At 51.2% G+C, this 17,500-nt stretch overlaps 2 protein-coding genes across 4 annotated transcripts in view; one reads left to right on the top strand and one right to left on the bottom strand.

The window, feature by feature from the left end:
* LOC126571502 (uncharacterized) overlaps window positions 1-231 on the top strand; it is an 807-nt gene extending 576 nt beyond the window's left edge. The window contains exon 3 of the mRNA XM_050230056.1: window positions 4-231. Within this exon, the coding sequence (XP_050086013.1) occupies window positions 4-71 (68 nt within the window). The 3' untranslated portion in view covers window positions 72-231. The remainder of the gene's footprint in view (window positions 1-3) is intronic.
* A 91-nt stretch (window positions 232-322) lies between these two features.
* On the bottom strand, window positions 323-9,342 carry LOC126571312 (bromodomain adjacent to zinc finger domain protein 1A). Of its 3 annotated transcripts, none has more exons than XM_050229706.1 (5): window positions 9,143-9,342; window positions 7,142-7,428; window positions 6,566-6,883; window positions 1,266-5,951; window positions 323-1,174 (listed from the first exon to the last, which is right to left on the bottom strand). In XM_050229706.1, exons 2-5 carry the CDS (start codon window positions 7,252-7,254, stop codon window positions 937-939), a joined length of 5,355 nt encoding a protein of 1,784 aa, XP_050085663.1. In that variant the 5' UTR covers window positions 7,255-7,428; window positions 9,143-9,342; the 3' UTR covers window positions 323-936. The 3 variants fall into 3 exon arrangements, with proteins under 3 accessions (XP_050085663.1, XP_050085674.1, XP_050085684.1); XM_050229717.1 differs by lacking the exon at window positions 9,143-9,342 and adding an exon at window positions 8,280-8,448; XM_050229727.1 differs by lacking the exon at window positions 9,143-9,342 and adding an exon at window positions 7,590-7,678.
* Between the last annotated feature and the right edge of the window lie 8,158 nt (window positions 9,343-17,500).

A 17,500-nucleotide genomic window follows, 5' to 3' on the forward strand; every position in this document is an offset into this window, starting at 1 on the left:
TAGCCAACTCACCGGCCAACCAAGCCAAATGGGCGGAATCGAAGCGAAAAGAACACGCAGAGCATCACTAAAGTGTGGAGCGCGAATCCAAGCGGCGCGATGCGCCTACGGTCACTAGCATCCCTTTAGTAATCCCCCGGACCTGGACTGGGCCCCGGCCCCGGACAGTAGGCGTAAGGAAGGGGGGATGATTGGTCTGGCAATAAATTGTGGCGGATTGTATGAAGCGTACTAGTCGGTGCGTCTCCTTTTGTCATTCTCACTGTAACAAACCAACGTCCGAACCATTCCAACAGTAGAACAACGTCGCAAGCTTTGCTACTTACAAAGTAAAGGGGCAATTACATTATGCTTTTATTCAAGATGAAACAATAAGATCAATCACTAATTCCTAGTTAGCTATACACGCAATGTGTGAGACGCACGTGTTGCTAGAATGCGCAACGTGCCCTTTCTTTCTCTCGCTATTGCCGGCAAAAAAAAAAACCCCGCCAGCTGACCAGGGGCCGATCGGCAGAAAGTTAACGCACAATTAACCAATTCAATATTACAATCGGAGAATTCAATCCCAAAGCAAGGTGCGGGAATGGGCACGTCTTAAGGCCGCCACCCAACCCCACACCCCACCTCCTACTGCACTCGAAAAAAAGAAAGAAATTTACAATATCATCGAAATCATGTCCTCGAGAGCCGGCGACCATCGACTCGACGCGAAATAATGGTAGTGCGACAAGAGGCCAGAGGGCCATATTGGGCAACAAACATAAAACGGTGCCGAATAACGTTAATACCATAATGATAATTTGCCTTTAAACATAAGGAGAAAAGAAGGATACGAAAAAAGAAAACCATTCCATCGCAAATCCACCACACGCTCGCCGACAGGGTGGTACCACATCCCATGCTCCCTCAACCCCTTACCAATGGTTTTCTGTTTTAACGCCGGGTGTCACCACCGCCGTGACTGTACCGAGGGTTGGGTGACTGAACTGCTGATCCATTTAGATTGCGCGTGGACGAGAAGGCTCCGTTGGCGGGAGAGGAAGTGGCAGCAGTAACAGCAGCAGCAGCAGCAGCAGCATTAGCAGCACTCTTCTGCATATCGCTGGGCTGGAACGGAAGGTTCAACTCCTTGCATCGCTTCACCACGTACCTCTCGAGATCTCTACCGATGCTGTGGAATGGATGTGGAAGGCAGTGGCATTGAGGTGGTGGAGCTGAGGTTACCGCGGTGCAAACTCACACCCTCACACATCGCTACTTACCGATACACATCCGTCTCGTCGGTGTTGTATAGATCACAGTTTCGGAACACGAGCTGCACGTCGCTCAGCATTTGCTCGTTGATTTTGTAGTCGCCCATGTTGAGCTTCGACTTGATGCGGGCAAAGTCCATCGGCGTCTTGATGACGGAATAGTAGTCCGGTACCTCCTTGGCCGAGACGGGCCGGTTGAAGGGCCACGAGTTGGGATGCTTAAGTATGTCATCGATGAGCGTGTAGAGAGCGACCGAGTTGAGCGGCAGATCGTCGGCGGTACGGCGCGAACGACGCGATCCGGCACCAAAGCCCCCGCAACACTCTAGCTCGTCGCCGGTGCCGCCATTCCGATCGTTGCCGTTCAGGTGCGAGGATCGGCGGTGCTGGCCGCCTCTGCTGTTGCGGTTGTGGCGGGTGCTCACGCGGATCACCAGCGGTTCGTTCTCGCTGTCCCCGAGCTCGTAATCGTCATCATCCTCGTCCTCGTCGCGGTGCCGCTTGCTACCACCACCGCCGCCGCTTGTTCTCGCAGCCTTGACCATTTTCGGTGAGATTTTAATCGTGTTGGTGAGCGAGGTGGAGCGCTTGGTTGCGGATCGGCGCGGCCGCTTCGAGCTCGAACTGTCCGCTTCCTTTTGCGAAGCGTTTCGCTTGGTGCCACTGGTGACAGCAGCTCGTCGTCTCGATTCGCGGCGCTCCTCGTTGGGAGTGGTGGCCCGCTCGACCGTTGACTCGCGCGACTCACCATTTGCCGACCGTTCGTCCTCTTGCTCCGCTTCTTGCTCTTCGTAATCCTCATCGAAACCGTCGTCGTCTGCGTGCTGCTGGTGGTGGTGGTGGTGGTGTTGTTTCCCGAATGCGGCCGTCCCTGTTCCGCCGTTCGCTCCGGTAGCAGCCGCGGCCGCCGCCGCCGCCGCCGCCGCCGCCGATCGACTGTTGCGGGTCGTTGTGACTTTGGCAGTATTCGTGGCCTTGCTGGTCGGTGGTAGTTTCGCTGCTGCTACGTTCGATGCTGCCTTGGTGCCACCACCTTGCTTCGTCACCTTCCCGACCGCATACTCCTCGTCACTGTCGATGTACTGATCGGCTGTTCCACCACCGAGCGAACCCTCTTCGTCCTCCTCCTCAGCCGACGATTCATCTTCCTTCTCCTCGTCCATCCGATCCTCCCACTGGAATATCGGTTTCTTCTTCTTGGCCGGCCCTTGCTTTGCTTTGAAGTTCTCTGGTCGGCACTTCATACAGAACCAATCGCCGGCCGGGACCTCCTTGAGCTTCGGTTTCAGGCAGTAGATGTGGCAGGCCCGGTTGCACTCGTCACACAACAGCGTCAGGTCCGGGTCGACCTTGCGCCGGCAGATCATGCAGCTGATACGCTCGGCCGACCGTGACCAGTAGATCGCATCGTACAGCACGTTGTAGTGCAGAAAGAGCTGCGCGAACGATGTCGACCGCATTAGCGACACTTCCCATTTGACCAGATTTTTCAGCCCCTGACTCTGCTTCTGCAGCATCACCGTCCGATCTTTGTGGTCCTTTTTCGGCCCGAACGGATGGCGCAAAAACTTCTGCTCAATGCACTGCTCGATCTGCAGGAGCGCCCGAGCGAGCGTGTGCACGCTGCGCTGCAGCGTCTCGGAATCGTGCAGCGGGAAGCTACAGGTGTCGTCCAGGGTGGGTAGTGGGGCGAGATTCCAGTTGGCCGACGGTACCTCCGGTAGATTGTATCCCGGATCGCGGGCATTCGACAGGAGCCGCTCCATCTCATCGTCCGATTCGTCATCCGAGCCACGCCCTTGCTGTCCTCCCTCGTCAACGCTCTTATGCGAGGGCGAGGGTGCACCCGCACCCCCACCGTCTGCCAACGGTTCTTCCTTTAACGCAGGCTGACCCTCGTCCCCCCCACCACCACCGCTAGCCTTGGCAACGGCATTCGTGACCGCCAGCAGCCGCTTCTGGCCCCACTGTAGCGATTCGTCGGTCTGCGGGTCGTACTCGTTCGACATGATGGCCTTACGCCATGCCTCCCGGTCGCGCACCTTCATCACCCCTAGGTAGCCGACCGTAATCTTCGCCTCTAGCTCGAGCAGATTGTCCCGAAACACGGCCTCCATGATCTCGTTCGGTTCGGTGCCGGGTGGATAGTTGAAGTTGGGTGCATCGTACCGCTTCTGGTGGCGCGTCACCAGTTCGGCCAGCAGCGCCATTCGATTCTGCCGCTCGATCGATAGCTTCTCCTGCGGACAGTTGGCAATGTGGGACAGGATGAGATCGCGCTCGCATTCCAACGTTTCGCGTAGCTGCTTCTCGCGCAAGCCACGCACGTTGAGGCTCCGGATCAGGGCGTCCAATTCGTCGGCCGTCGCGAAGTAGCCCCAGCTCGGACCGGCGTGCTCATCACCCGGCTGACCGTGCACCGGGCACGTCCTGCTGTCTGCCGTGCACATCATCAGTTGCGCATTCGTTGGCGGTTCATTGCTGGAAGCCGTTACTGGAAGCGTAGCCTTTATTGTCGTCGCCGGGGACTCCTCGTCGGGACTGTCGAGGTCAATGACGATGACCGGTGGCGCGTCATCGTTCGTCAGCGGAATTGCTTCATCAGCGGCTGTTCCTGCCGCTACCGTTGGTACGGTGGCTGGATTCGCTGCATTCTGGGCCCCTCGTCGGCTCATCTCTTCCAGCGCCGCACTGCCCCTAATAAGCAACTCTTCGTAGATCTCCTCACCCGGCTCGCTGCTAATCGGTTGCTGCTGCTGCCCGTTCTGCATGATGCACTTGGTGATAAACTTCCGCCGCTGTTCGGTGGCACAGTTCGCCAGTGACGGAATGTTGGGTGTTAGCCGGTCGAGACAACGGCCAGCGAGCGTACGGTCGTGCTGGACGAACAGCCCGGGCAGTGACTCGAACAGCCAGTAGTTCCGGAAGCTCCGGTCCGTGCCGAGATAAATCTGGTAGTCGAAGAAGTCCTCCTTCAGCTTCTCGGACTGCTGATGCAGGATTTTGAGCTTCTGCTGCGCCTCCGTATCGATGCGCGCGATCTGCTCGTCCAGCTTCTCCTGGAGTTGCTTGCGCAGCTGCTCCCTCTCCGGTTCGCTGCCCTGAAACGCTGCCAGCTCCTTCTTAAACTCCTCCCGCGCCAGATACTTCAGCGAGCCCGTTTTGAGCGTGAGGCGGCGCTGGGCGACGCGTGCCGACTGGAACTGGATGCGCGTGTTACGCGCGTTCTCGACACGCTCTTCGACCAGCTCGCGCACTGCACTGTACGTGAGCAGCTGGTGTATCAGGCAGCAGAGCAGCTGAATGACATCGCCGACCGGCAGCTGATAGACCGGGTACGACCGGAGCGCCCGGAAGATGTGCGGAAAGTCCTGCACCAGCCGCAAGCCGGGATCGTCGGCGGAGTTGTAGCCGCCCCGGTTACAGTACCGATGTTTCGCCGCCTTCTCCTCCACCAGTGCGCCGGACGAGAGGAAGTGCAGGCGCAGCAACTCCGATATCGTGGTCGAATCCATGGGCAGCTCGTTGAGCGGTGTGCTGAAGTGCTTCTCGATCCAAACGGCGGCGTCGCGGGCTCGCGCCTGCTCCGGCACCGTGAGCCGCTTCTGGGCGATGTTCTCGGGCCGATCGTACCGCACGTCCACCTCGTTCTCTTCCTCCGCTTGCTGCGCGAAGATGGTGCTGAGCAGCACCTGCAGGATGTCCCCCAGCGGACCATTTACCTCGCGCTGCAGCAGTGCCCGCTCGAGCAGCTCCATCGTCAGCCCGTTCGGGAACTTGTTCCGCAGCGACAGCAGATCGGTAAACGAGTTCATGAACTCCAGTATGAACACGAAATCGCTAAAGTGTTGCTCCTCGATCAGGGTACTAACGCGGCGCGGCACAGGTACGACGCGCTGGTCGGTCAACTCGAGATCGTCCAGGACCAGGTTGTACCGTTTGATGGCGAGTGTCGTTTGCTGTGTCAACAGGGCCTTCTCTTCCTCGTGCCGCTTTTTGGCAGCCGCTTCGGCTGCCGCCCGTGCCTTCAGCCGCTCCAGCTCCTCTGTCATACTCTTCGCCTTGGCCGCGGCCGCCGCCTCCAGCGACTGGGCGTCGAGGTACTTGGTAATGTTCATCTGCTGTTGCCCCTTGCCGCCGGCCCCCGGCTTCGTCGTTCCAGCTTTTTTCTCTTTTTTGCTCCCACCACCCTTACCGGTTGCTGCATTCTTGGTCGCCTTTTTCCGTTTAACACCCTTCGGCGCTTGCTGCTGTTTGCCGCTGGCGACACCCTTACTCGCCACCTCACGCTCGCTCGAGCCCTCCACAAGCTGTACCTCTGCCCCAGCTCCTGGCTCCTTGTTGGCGCTCCGTACCTCCTTATCCTTGCGCCTTCTCGAAAGCTCAAAATCAGGTACACTACCGAAGAACACTTGATCGTTGGTCCAGCCCTCCGCCTCAACGTACTGGCGCATCGAGCGCTCCTTGATGCGCAGTATCCCGCCCGGGCCTGCCTCGACGTGCTGCTTGAGGAACAGCTTGCATTTGTCGCGCGTGATCGAACTACGATCGCGCTTCACTACCTCCGGCAGCGTGATCCACGTACTCGGGCCCTTGCCATCGTTCGACGCCATCGTGTAGAGCATGATCGGCGCACCGGGCGCCACCGATGAGCTCCCGGCGGGTAGCTCGCCATTCTGTTTGGACGGGGAGTTGCTGCAAAGAAAAGCAGGAAGGGCAATGTTCCAAAATCAGAGAGCGCGCTCAGTTCATTCATCTAGCACGCTGCCAGATGCCGGCTTGCTCTCGTGGTGTTTTAACAATTGAAACCATTGATTAGGCCCGGCTAATTAGCCAAACATGCGTTTGCTCAACTTCAACGTTCAACGAAGAAAAAAGAAATGCGTGCTAGCGTACGAGCTAGCTTTTGTTGTTTACATAAACATATTAATTCTCTCTCTTCCTTCACGCAATTCTACACACATACACACAAACACCGTTCACACGCATCCCGAGATTCGTCATTTTTCTTTTCAATGTGTGTGCGCGCGCACGAGCGAAAGCAGTGCGTATGGCGAACGGCGCGCAAAGGCTAGAAAAGGACCGCTAGCGCGATCATGCGAGATCCGGGTAGTGAAAGGATCAATTAGCCGGCGTCTAGCGTATTGGCGCCGTAGCATTGTTGCATTCATAAACGCATTACGCAGAAAGGTTACGCGGGCTTCGCGATTCAACTCCGAACTGACCTCGACACGGCAATACGAATTGCAGTGTGTTGAAATTGATTGCGATCTTTTGCGGTGCTCGCTGCTGCTGTTGCTGCTGCTTACCTGTGCAGTGTGACCGCCACAATCTTAGCCCTGCGATATGTTTTGCCGGACGGGTCGAGGGCATCGACCACCTCGCCTTTGAACAGTTGATCTTTGATGTAGCTGTACACGTCCTCATGCATTTCGTTGATTGAAGTGCGCTTTGTGTGCGACGCCACCAGCAGAAACGGTCCCTTGAGCGCGTCGGGAAAGGTTTTGAGCAGCTTCCGGGCCGCCTTTTCCGACTCGAGCGCCTCGGCGTAGGTCAGATTGGGGCGCCCCGTCAGCGCACAGCTCCACACGATCGACGAAATGAGCATCACGCGATGAAAGTAATCCCTGCAAGGGTACAGAAGATTATAGAGGAGGCAGTCCCGTGCCGCGGTCGCCGCCCCATGCGGCCGGTGTGCGTGTGTGCGTGGAAGGTGGAAGAATGTGAACGCGACGGAGCATGCGAAAGGTAGGAATGCCGGTGCGTTTACGCATCTCCTTCGCGAGCTGAACGCTCATCCACACGCACGCACGCACGCACGCACGCACGCACGCACGCACCCGCACACAGACACACTGGCGTTACACTCTTTTCGCGGTGCTTACTCATAGCTGCTGAAGATTTCACCGGTGGGCTCGCAGAAAAACACCTCATCGCTGTCCCGCAGCCGCTCCGTTCCGGCCGCCTTCTGGAACACCTGCCTCCGGAGCAGAGGCATCGTCGTCGTCGTCTTCTTCGTCGCCGAATGGCGCCTCCTAGGTTGTAGGCGTTAGTTGATTGTTGTTGGTTTGGGGGAGGGCGTCGTACGTTTTGTCGAGTGATAGCTTCACTGTGCGGATTCGCTGTAGTGGCTGCGTGCCGATTGGTTCCTATTTTGCGCTGGTCAGGTGGCCTGGTTGATGAACGGAAAAGGATAACCGAAGCAGCATTGGCAGCAGCAGTGGGAGGAGCAGCAGCAAACACCGGAAAACAGAACAGAATGAAAGTAGAATGGTTCATTTACGATGGACGCACGGGGTGCTGTTGGCCCATTTGTGGCACAGAGGAGCATACACAAACACAGCGCGTCGGATAAACGAATTGGCACGGATTAACGGCCGCTGCTGGCTGCGAGGGGGGCTCAAAATGGTCAAAAATTGTTTGCGACCCTGTGCCCTGTGTCTAACCAGGCGCGTTAGGCAGACTTAACGTGACTTAATGACACAACAACGCACCGAGGCCTGGCCGCCTGACACACTGCTATCCGACAGCAGCCGCACGAGACGAGGGGCGCTTCAGTTTCGCGTCTTCGCGCTTGAGCTTCGCTGCTATAGCTGTCAGTTGAAAGGGGGCATATCCGCAAGGGAAGGTGAAAAAAAAAAGGGATCACACTTTAACCAACCTTCTAAGCCTCTTTCACGCGATGGAGCACAGTCCCTGGGTGTCCCGGGGACGGGGGTTTGCTAGTGGATGGCCAGCTTTAGTGCGTCTGAGACTGAGACTCCCCATCTCCCCTCCCCCCATACACCTATACCTATTCAAACGGAGCAGCACCGACCAATCGTCGGTGTTGGTGGCCCTTCTTTCGACATTCTTCAAAATTCGGCGTGCATCCACCTGGTACCTGGTGCTCCGTTTGCACCGCAACCGTACCGCTGCAACCGTGCCCACAAGCACACACACCCCTGGTGATATTGTGGACCAGAAGGCCACCGCGCGCGCGAAAAACCAAGCCAGCCAGCCAAGCAGCCTATTTGTACTCACCACAGATCACAGGCTGGCCCCCGGGGGTACGGCGCGAGAACATGCTCCGAACGGGAGGGGGTGACTTTTCCGGGCTCAATTATGCTCGATGCACAAATTTCTACAAATAAAAGCAAATTTTCCACGCCAACCCGTTATAATTACAGCAGGCAGACTCCAGAAGCCAGAAGCCCCCGCACAAACGCCGCTGTCAAAGGCGACCGAACATAAAACGTCAATGGCGGGCGGCGGGCGGGCGCGCGCGCGCGCGCACACACACATGCATGCACGTGTTCGCCCGTACGCACGGACTGACACTAGGGGGGGTTGCAGGCAGCGCGTAACATGAATGAAGCATATAAACGCAGCATGTGATGTTCCCGCTCAAAATCATGCGGACTCAGCGCGTCCCCGGTGCCGACACACGCGCGCGCACACACCTCTACACACCTTAGCACCCGGTGGCCCCTGGAAGGGGTTTATAGCGGGTAGCGGTCTAAAAAAAAATGCCAAATATTATTAATACCCAATATTATATGAATGCCCTATCGCGGATCCCGTAGCGCCTAGTCGGTGTTGAAAGATGACTGCTTGTGTTTTTCACAACACACAAGTTGAAGTAGCAGAAGAAGAAAACCCCCCGGGGCCCCATCAAGGGGTTGATTGAAGCAACGCTCGGAGTGCTTGCGAATCGCCGTCTGGTAAAATCGTGTACGTTTGGCTGCTGTAGGAAAACTGTGGCAGCTCGTCAGTTTGTCAAACTTGGCCCGTTCCGACGCCTGTTGTCTGTGCGCTTTTGCGATACCCCGCCACAAACGCTCCTCTTCCCCCCTAAAAACGTTTTAGCTGGTTTGGCGCCCGCTTACCGCGGGCTTTTTTTTTACCTGTTTCTTGCTTGCTTCACCAACTCCAGGTCGAATCCGATCGAATTCACTGATTCCTGCCAGCTTCCTCCTTCCAGCAAGCAGTGCGGCGCGTTGTCAAACAAATAAAACTCCAAAACGGCGTGCAACAGACGCCGGGCGGGCACGCAGGCAGACAGTAGTACACTGCGCGTTTCACTTACTACTTAGTTTTGCCACACAAAACTAACAGAAAGAGCAGGAAGTGCAATCCACTTGGCTTCACGCAAAAGTTGAGCTCTCGGCGAGCACAGTGGTACGCTCCAGACTGGCCTGGTGGTGGTGTGGTGGTGGTGCTGGAAACCGAAAATGCGGCGTCCCCGCCGTATAAAGTTTAGGCTCGGTACGTCACGTCAATGGCGAAGGCGAAAATGTGACTTCGCCCTCTCCACTCTCTCGCTCGCACATGACAAGACACCACGGTTTACACGGCGGGTCGCACAATTATTCGATTGAATTTAATTATTTGTGATGTTTTTTTGTTCATATTTGCCGAGAAATTTTATATCCCTGGCTGAGGTGAGTGATAGGATTCCAGTTTTTGGACTTCGTTTTGCTGTAATACGACAAAAATTACAAACAGCTGCTTTCTTGTTTTGAACAGTTTTTGAACATTTTTAAATCACCCGATCGGCAGCCACAGTTGTGCGTCACTTTTGAAATTACCTGAAAGGATCAGCGAAGCGGGTAACTATAAACTGTCATGTCCCGTCCCGTCCCAGCAACACATCGATCGGCTATTTCGGTATTGCAGGGCATTCAGGGAAAAACAAACAGGCCGGCAGATAATATAGATGTAGAAAAGATTACTTCATAACCGGTACGAAGTCCAAAATTTGATAGAACTACCCAATCCGCCCGCCAAAGTCTTTCGTGTTAAGGGGAGGTTTCGGTATTTCATTCTTTTGTGACCCATAGTTTTAACCTTTTTCCCTGAATGGTGATCCTTTTAAGAACGCTGTGTAAAATTTTTAGATCAATCGAAGCAAAACCGACCAAGTTATAGATTTTTTAATATCCGCGTTTCATACAAGGCTCCGGTGCCCATCGTGCCGTAAAAGCTACTGGACCGATTGATTTGAAATTTTTACCACATAATCTGTACACTCTGGTTGCCAGGTAGCCCCGTCAAGATTTCATGAAAATTGTTGTTACTTTTTTTCAAACAATTATGAAAAACTCATTGTTTTGGGTAAAATCGCAAAAAGCACCACTTTTTCAACTTAAAAAATCAGCCCAAGCTCAAAAAATAAGAAATTTAACAAAAACTCAACGGGGATACCTAGCTAAACTTATAAACTTTCAAACAAGTATCGATTTGCATTTTTCTGATGACCCATCACGCAGCTGCGATGGGCACCGTAAAAATTACCTTTTCGACGACATGCCTACCAAAATTTGATGCCATGGATGAACTTTTCAATCAATCTTCTCCAAACTAGAACCAAATATTCTTCAAAAGATGCAGTTTAATATGCCATTCGCTTGAAAAAATAATGTTGAATGGTTGGCGTCACAAAAAATCGTCAAAAAACGGGCCTTTTTTGGGCCAGAAATTACCAAAGCCCCCCTTAACCTGTGGAATGCCCTTCAATCCGATTGGCTGCAATATCTGGTAATCGTATGGCCGGCTTCAAGCTAGGACTTCATCTGATGCTTGATTGTGCGATCTTCATTTGATGAGAGAACGAGCGATTGATGACGGTAACCGGGTGTGCAAAAATGGCTCCACCTTTTCCCGTTGCAGTTCCTATCTAAGCGGCGATTTGATTTTAAATGTGTAGTCATGGTTTGCTGGCGCATGCACGGTATGATAAGAACGTTGGACACAGAACCTCCTGTTGCGCTTTGCTCTTGCGCTGCACGCTAAAGATTAGCGCTCTGGTAGTGGCTGTCGGTCACAATCGAGGGTGCACCTCAGCGAGAACCGCGATTATTAATGCCCAGAAGTGAACAGAAACAGAGAAATGTAAAATCAAGACGGAGACGAGAGAGACACAAACATGCTACATTTTTTCCGTTTCTTTGTTGTGTTTTTTTTGTTGCTTTTCTTGCGAATTGTAATGTAAATATTTCGAATAATTTATTTAATCTTTATTAGTGTTGGTTTTGGTTTGACGTGACTTTCTCTCTTTCTCTCTCTTTCGCTCTCTCTCTCTCTCTCTCTCTCTCTCTCTCTCTCTCTCTCTTTCTTTCTCTTTTATTTCTTTCTAACGACAATCGGTTGTCCTGTGATTTTTTCCTACTTTTCATATTTATCTTTACATTACCCATCCACTCCCACACTGTTACCCTTCCTATCAAACTCCCACTCCCTTAAAAAAAAACGAAATCCCTTCCATCGAACCCTTCCCTTCCCATCAGCACACAGCAGCGACAAATGGATGCTCCGGAAAATGCATCCTGAGCCATTCAATAACACCTTTCCCTCAATCTGCTCATCTTGCGAACCAACCCAATACACTTTCAGCGCCTAGAACCACGTTGCTCGTATGAGTGTGCGCTTGTGTGCGAGTGTGTGTTTATGTGTGGACCCGCTTGATACGGAAACTATGCTACTACGAATGGACACCAGCCTTTAACCCATGAAACGACTCGTTGTGGTCGGCTTTTTGGGAGGAATTTGAAAGCTGGAAACTTGCGTTATGGCGCCTTTTTGTAATACGCAATACGCAATGGTACTTCTCCCTCCCCAAAAACCTTCTGCTCGTTGTTGGTGCTCCCATGTCTATGAAGTTTATTCAAGTGCGCTCGTAGATAGTGGATCGAAAAGTAGTAAACAAGCAGTGTATAAAACACAACGCGCTATACGGCCTGCCCGTGGACCGGGCGAGGTGTGCGATTTTTAGTGAAAAATTGGTCGCAGAATAATATCAGGTAACAATACTTGCGTGTATGAATATATGGGTGTGGGCGTGTGCGTGCTTGCGTGTGTGCGCCAAGGACCCCGGGCCGTGTAGAATGGAAACGGTCGTGGTCCCTAGTCGTATTGCTTTGGTGCAGAAATGAGCCCACCATTATGATTGCCTTATCCTCTTAATTATCGGTATAAAGGGAGCTACCAATTATGAAGAAGAGATAGAATGGAATGAAAAAGACAGTGGTCGTGTGTTTGTATGAAGGAAAGAGAGAGAGAGAGAGAGAGAGAGAGAGAGAGAGAGAGAGAAGAGAAGAGAAAAGGGACTGACGTTTTATCGGCTACGAATTTGGCTGCTCGAACACTAGTTATTGGATCCCCTTGTACAGCTCGAAGGACTCGCCCTTTACGGCTCGTTGTGTCGGCTGGAGAGGAATTGCTCCCTAGCGAACCCCGAGGGATCGCGGCCGTACAACTAATGTATGGAAAGATCGCTTGCTTCCAGTAGACCTGCGAAAGGAACCAGGAAAAAGGGATGAAGGATGCAACAGAGAAAATGGCATATATGTTGAACAGAGGGGGAGTTCTGCTACAGCAGTTAGGAGAGGCGCATCCTAAACCATTCAGGCACATCACACACACACACACACATACACACTCAGCGCTGGAGCATTAAGGGGGGACTTCGGTTTTTTTGGGGCCCAAAAAACAAGACCGTTTTTGACGATTTTTTGTGACGTTACCATTCAACTGTATTTTTTCAAATGAATGGCATATTAAACGACACGTTTTGAAGAATATTTGGTATTGTTTTGAGCAACATTCATTGAAAACTTAATCCGTGGCATCAAATTTTGGTAGGCATGTCGTCGAAAAGGTAATTTTTACGGTGCCCATCGTAGCGACATGCCGGGTCATTCGAAATACAAAAATCGCTATTCGTTAGAAAGTTTATAAGTTTATCTAGGTAGTCCCGGAGAGTTTTTGTTGATAGTCTCATTTTTCGATTTTTGGCAGATTTTTGAAGTTGAAAAAGTGATGCTTTTTGAGATTTTCCCAAAAAAAAACGAACTTTACATAATTATTTAAAAAAAAAAGTATCAACAAATTTAATGATATCTTGACGGGACTACCTGGCAAGGAGCGTTAAAATTATGTGTTAATAATTTCAAAAAATCGGCCCAGTAGTTTCTACGGTACGATGAGCACCAACTTTGAAACCGTTGGTTTTCGGAAACGCTCTTCAAAGTAACGAGGTGCATGGAGCCTTTCAAAAATCTATAACTTTGTCAGTTATGTTTCGATAGGTCCAAAACTTTTACATAATACTCTTGAAAGGATCAGCATTCAGGAAAAAATGTGTCATGTGTCACAAAAAAATAAATTAAATGCCGAAGTCCCCGCCTTTAGTAAAGCAACTGCTGCGAATTGGGCACTGGCAATGGCTCACTGAAAATACTATTGCGGCATGTTTCTGAAAATATATAAATTCTCCGTTGATGAATTACGAGATGATGTGGGATGCAGGGAGGAGGTGGAAGGGGGGCCATGCCATTGGCCATTGGTGCGGCCATTAATCCCTCATCTCGAGTTGCTCTAATAATCCTCTACCCTCGCAGGACGTACGCATAACGTATACGCAGCGCCAGGAGCAGAGAAACAGGGGTGGGAAACAAGGAATAACTTTAGGGTGTATGATGGGAGATGGGTTTTAGGAATTCATTGGTCAAAGTTCTTGCAATAACTTGATTCCAAAGTGCCAATTAGGCCAGCGCGGAACGGGAAAAAAGAGTAACAGTTAAAACAGACAAAACCGAGAGCAAGAGAGTAAAAGAGCACAAAAGAAAACACAAAGAACGGACGGATCAAAAGTGAGCATTGGAGCAAAGCACAGACTCATAAATCGTTCAAAGCTACCTGAGCAAGACACGAGGCGGGCGAGGAATGGGTGAGCTTGAAGAAAAAAGTGTCAGTATTCGAGTAGAAGAGCAGCGATCCGAATGATAAAGATCAAAAGATAGGAAAATGTAGTGTGTAGGAGCAAACAAATGAGAAGAAACAGCTCTCTCTCTCTCTCTGTTTCGAGAGAGAGAGAGAGAGAGAGAGAGAGAGAGAGAGAGAGAGCGACAGATAAGCGAGATTGCAAATAGTGCAAACGATAGTGATAGAAAGTAAGGAGAAAAATCGAAGAAAAGTGGATGCCAAGACATGATTGATGTTGAAAAAGAAAGTGAATACGGTAATAGGTTGTGTGAATTGACAGCCGATAGGATACGTAGGCGTTTTTTGTTTCTTTTCTTTTTTTTACATGTCTGTTGCAACGAACGAGTAGCAACAGCCTGATACGGTATTAATGGGAGCGAGTAGTAAGTAAAATCGAACAGGAAATGCGTCCACCATAGCGCACCACGAGGTGTGAGAACGCAATCAATGGTTGTGCCTTGCTGTGGCTGTTTATGTGTGTCTGTGTTTCTGTTCAAGCGCGCCAGGATTGAGGCAGGATCCGTAGCGGTGCGGTGCGTATGTTGATGCTGCTGATATCCATTCCCTGTGCATTGGTTGTTTGGTTTGTGCTGTTGAGCGCCATTCACACGAGCGTGACAGTTGTTAGGGCAGGTGTTACACACACACAAACATATACACACACTCACGCACGCACCCTGCTCTCACGAGTATGTCCTCCGGTTCGCCTACTGGCCTATACAGTTGGGTCTCTGTGCTCTGTCCGGACGAATAACTGGAGGCACCGGAGATACTACAGCAAAAGAATCCGAGAACCGTGCCCGCCATGTACTGTCATATCATGCCCAGGAACACTGCCACTAAGCGTGGCGCTCATATCTTACTTATTATTGCTCAAACGATTATTCTCCTGTCCTGTCAGAATGCGGTGTGTGCGTAAAGGGCTTTTAGCTTTTACAGGGTGTACCATAAAAAAATGAGAAAGTTTTCATTGCTCTGTTTTGGACATTTTTCTAACACCAGTATGGCATTATGGGGTATTGGCGTATTCGTGAGACTCGTATCTATCAAATGATGTATAAAAAGTACTCGTGCAAAGGATGTTTGTTCGGAAAAATGTACTCAAAGGTGATAGGTGTCGAGTTTGCTTCACGCGCAAGAAAAATCTCATAGAAATAACAGCGGTTCTCGGACGCAATCTTGGCATTGTTTACAGGACTTACAGGTTCTATTCATGAAGGGCCAAGGCCTAGGAAACACGGTAGTGGTCGGCAACGATCTGAGCGCACAGAAAAAAGTGGTAAGATCGGTGAGAGCAAAAGCTAGCGAAATCCAGTGCGATCCATACGACAGCTTGCAAAAGAGACGAATATCTCAAGATCCTCCATGCATCGGTTGGCCAAATATGACCAAAAAGCACCTTCTAGAGCTAGGGTGAAGCGTAATTTAATAGTTAGAAGGATAAAACATCTTTGATAAAAGCGATCGAGACATTTGTTGTCAGTTTTGAAGACGAAGAAACAGGATTGTCGTGTTCTCTGATGAGACACTTTTCACGATTGATCCAGCAACGAATTCCCGCACGAATAGGTTCGTATTGACCCTGAAGATTAAGGAGATGTTTCAGAGAACATAAAATTCAAGTTCACCTTCAAGATCCCCGCTGAAATAATGATGTTTGGAGCAGTTGTCTCTAATGGTTTGAAAATACCTCCTGTTTTCATTTCCAGTTTGAAGGGGAGCATGAATTTCTGGTCGAATGATTTATGCTCTCCAAGCGGTCCTGAATTGAATCGGTTGGGCTATTCAGTATGGGCATTTGTTCGGCCTAAGACCTGTGAATCGTCACACCATACTGGCTGGCTCACTTGCAATCGTTTATCACCAAATTCTGGCCTTCCATGTTGGACTCCTATGTTACCGAAGGCTGTTCTCGAATTCTTAACCGCTTGGAGAAATTAATTGAGAAAGCAGACCGACAAAACCCACTACATTTTGTTTGTTTTTGATAAACAATGAAATATTGAGCCAATTTAGATGTTTTAAAACAGTAGAGAACCTACAAAAATGGCTTTGAACTGCGATAAAGGATTTTCTAATTTTTTTTAATGGTACATCCTGCATTTGCCAGAGTGTAAAAGAAAGAAAGAAAGAGCGAGAGAGAGAGAGAAAGATAGAGGAAGTGATATAGAGGGTTAGTCTGACAGCAGCACGCAGCAGCAGCAGCTGATAGTGGTACTCTGATATGATCCAGGGTTGTTGGTTAACGTTACCGGGCATAAGGGCATATGTTTTGTGGCAGAGCGTGGCGTAGCATGGTTGTTTAATTGGAGGGGGTGAAGGGGGGGCGGTTTAACTTCTTCTTCTACTAAAAGCCTAAAAGTGCTACGGGTTATGCGGCTAGCTGCCCTGCCTTTTCTGCTGCTGATTTGCTCTGCCGCCCCATTCCGGTATCCTGACACATCATCAACCCTTCGCAACCCTTAACACTAGTAATGCTGGTCACACAGCGACTGCGCTACACCGCATCAGCGCAACGCTCCCTCACGACCGGCTAAGGTGGTGTGTTAGGGGTTGCAGTGTGTGCCCCTGCGGTTCCGAATGCGGGCCCTCCGGATCGGTAATACGGATGTGTTCGCGCAAAAGTAGCCGCCCCTCAGCTGTCGCAGGACACGCCACACCTACCGGGGTGGGTGGGGGTGGGGGGGGGGGGGGCAGGGTGTGTAGAAAAAGCATCCTTAAAAGTAGTGGCTTCTAGTTTAGTTTGTGTATGTGGTGCAGGGCGCGCTGACTGACTGCGCTGATGTCTGACAACAAGCGAACAACACACAACAAGCGAACCTGGCGCACGCTTTTTAATATAAAAAGCGCGCGAACCCCCACACTACGATAAACGCGCTTTGAAGCCCCGGACCCGCGGTCACCGTCACTGCGACGGCGTTGATTATGGATACGTATTTAGCATGCTTTCTGCTCCTCCCGCGAAACCCCCCGGGCGAACGCTTTCGGTGCCGGTGCATTCGACACGTTTTTTTTTTCTTCCCAAAACCCGATCGCTTTTTTTGCTAATATATTCATTCTCACGCTGCCCATCCCGTTGCACTATAGGCACACATACAAACACACGAACACACATACCCACCCACTGACAGTCACACTATTCGGATTACAACATTACCTCCGCGTTCTTTCTTCTGTTCTTTTTTTTTTACATCTGCGCACAAATGGCGCCCCGAAAACATGCGAGCAAGGCTACGACGGCTGTGACGCTGGTGAGCAAGGAATAGCGAACGTACGAACCCGGCCCGGACTACTACTGGCTCGCCTGTTACACCCTTCCCCCAAAGGCGAGGGCCGCGCCATCTTCTTGTGCTTCGTCTTCCTCGTCTACTTCTTCTCCGCTTCTTATTGCGCTTCTTCAGGACCTTGGGATCTGGCTCACCTGCCTTCAAACCCCCAAGATGGGTGACTATCATAAGCACTAGTTTGCTGTCTCACTCAATTGGTTGGCAACTGTCTGT

Source organism: Anopheles aquasalis, chromosome X (genome assembly GCF_943734665.1).
Source record: "Anopheles aquasalis chromosome X, idAnoAquaMG_Q_19, whole genome shotgun sequence".
Classification (NCBI taxonomy): domain Eukaryota; kingdom Metazoa; phylum Arthropoda; class Insecta; order Diptera; family Culicidae; genus Anopheles; species Anopheles aquasalis.

Coding starts and splice junctions, on each gene's coding strand:
- LOC126571312 (XM_050229706.1), bottom strand. CDS start 7,254: ATGCCTCTGCTCCGGAGGCAGGTGTTCCAGAAGGCGGCCGGAACGGAG. Junction 6,884..7,141: donor GAAATCTTCAGCAGCTATGA/GTAAGCACCGCG, acceptor GTACCCTTGCAG/GGATTACTTTCATCGCGTGA. Junction 1,175..1,265: donor GACGAGACGGATGTGTATCG/GTAAGTAGCGAT, acceptor TCCATTCCACAG/CATCGGTAGAGATCTCGAGA.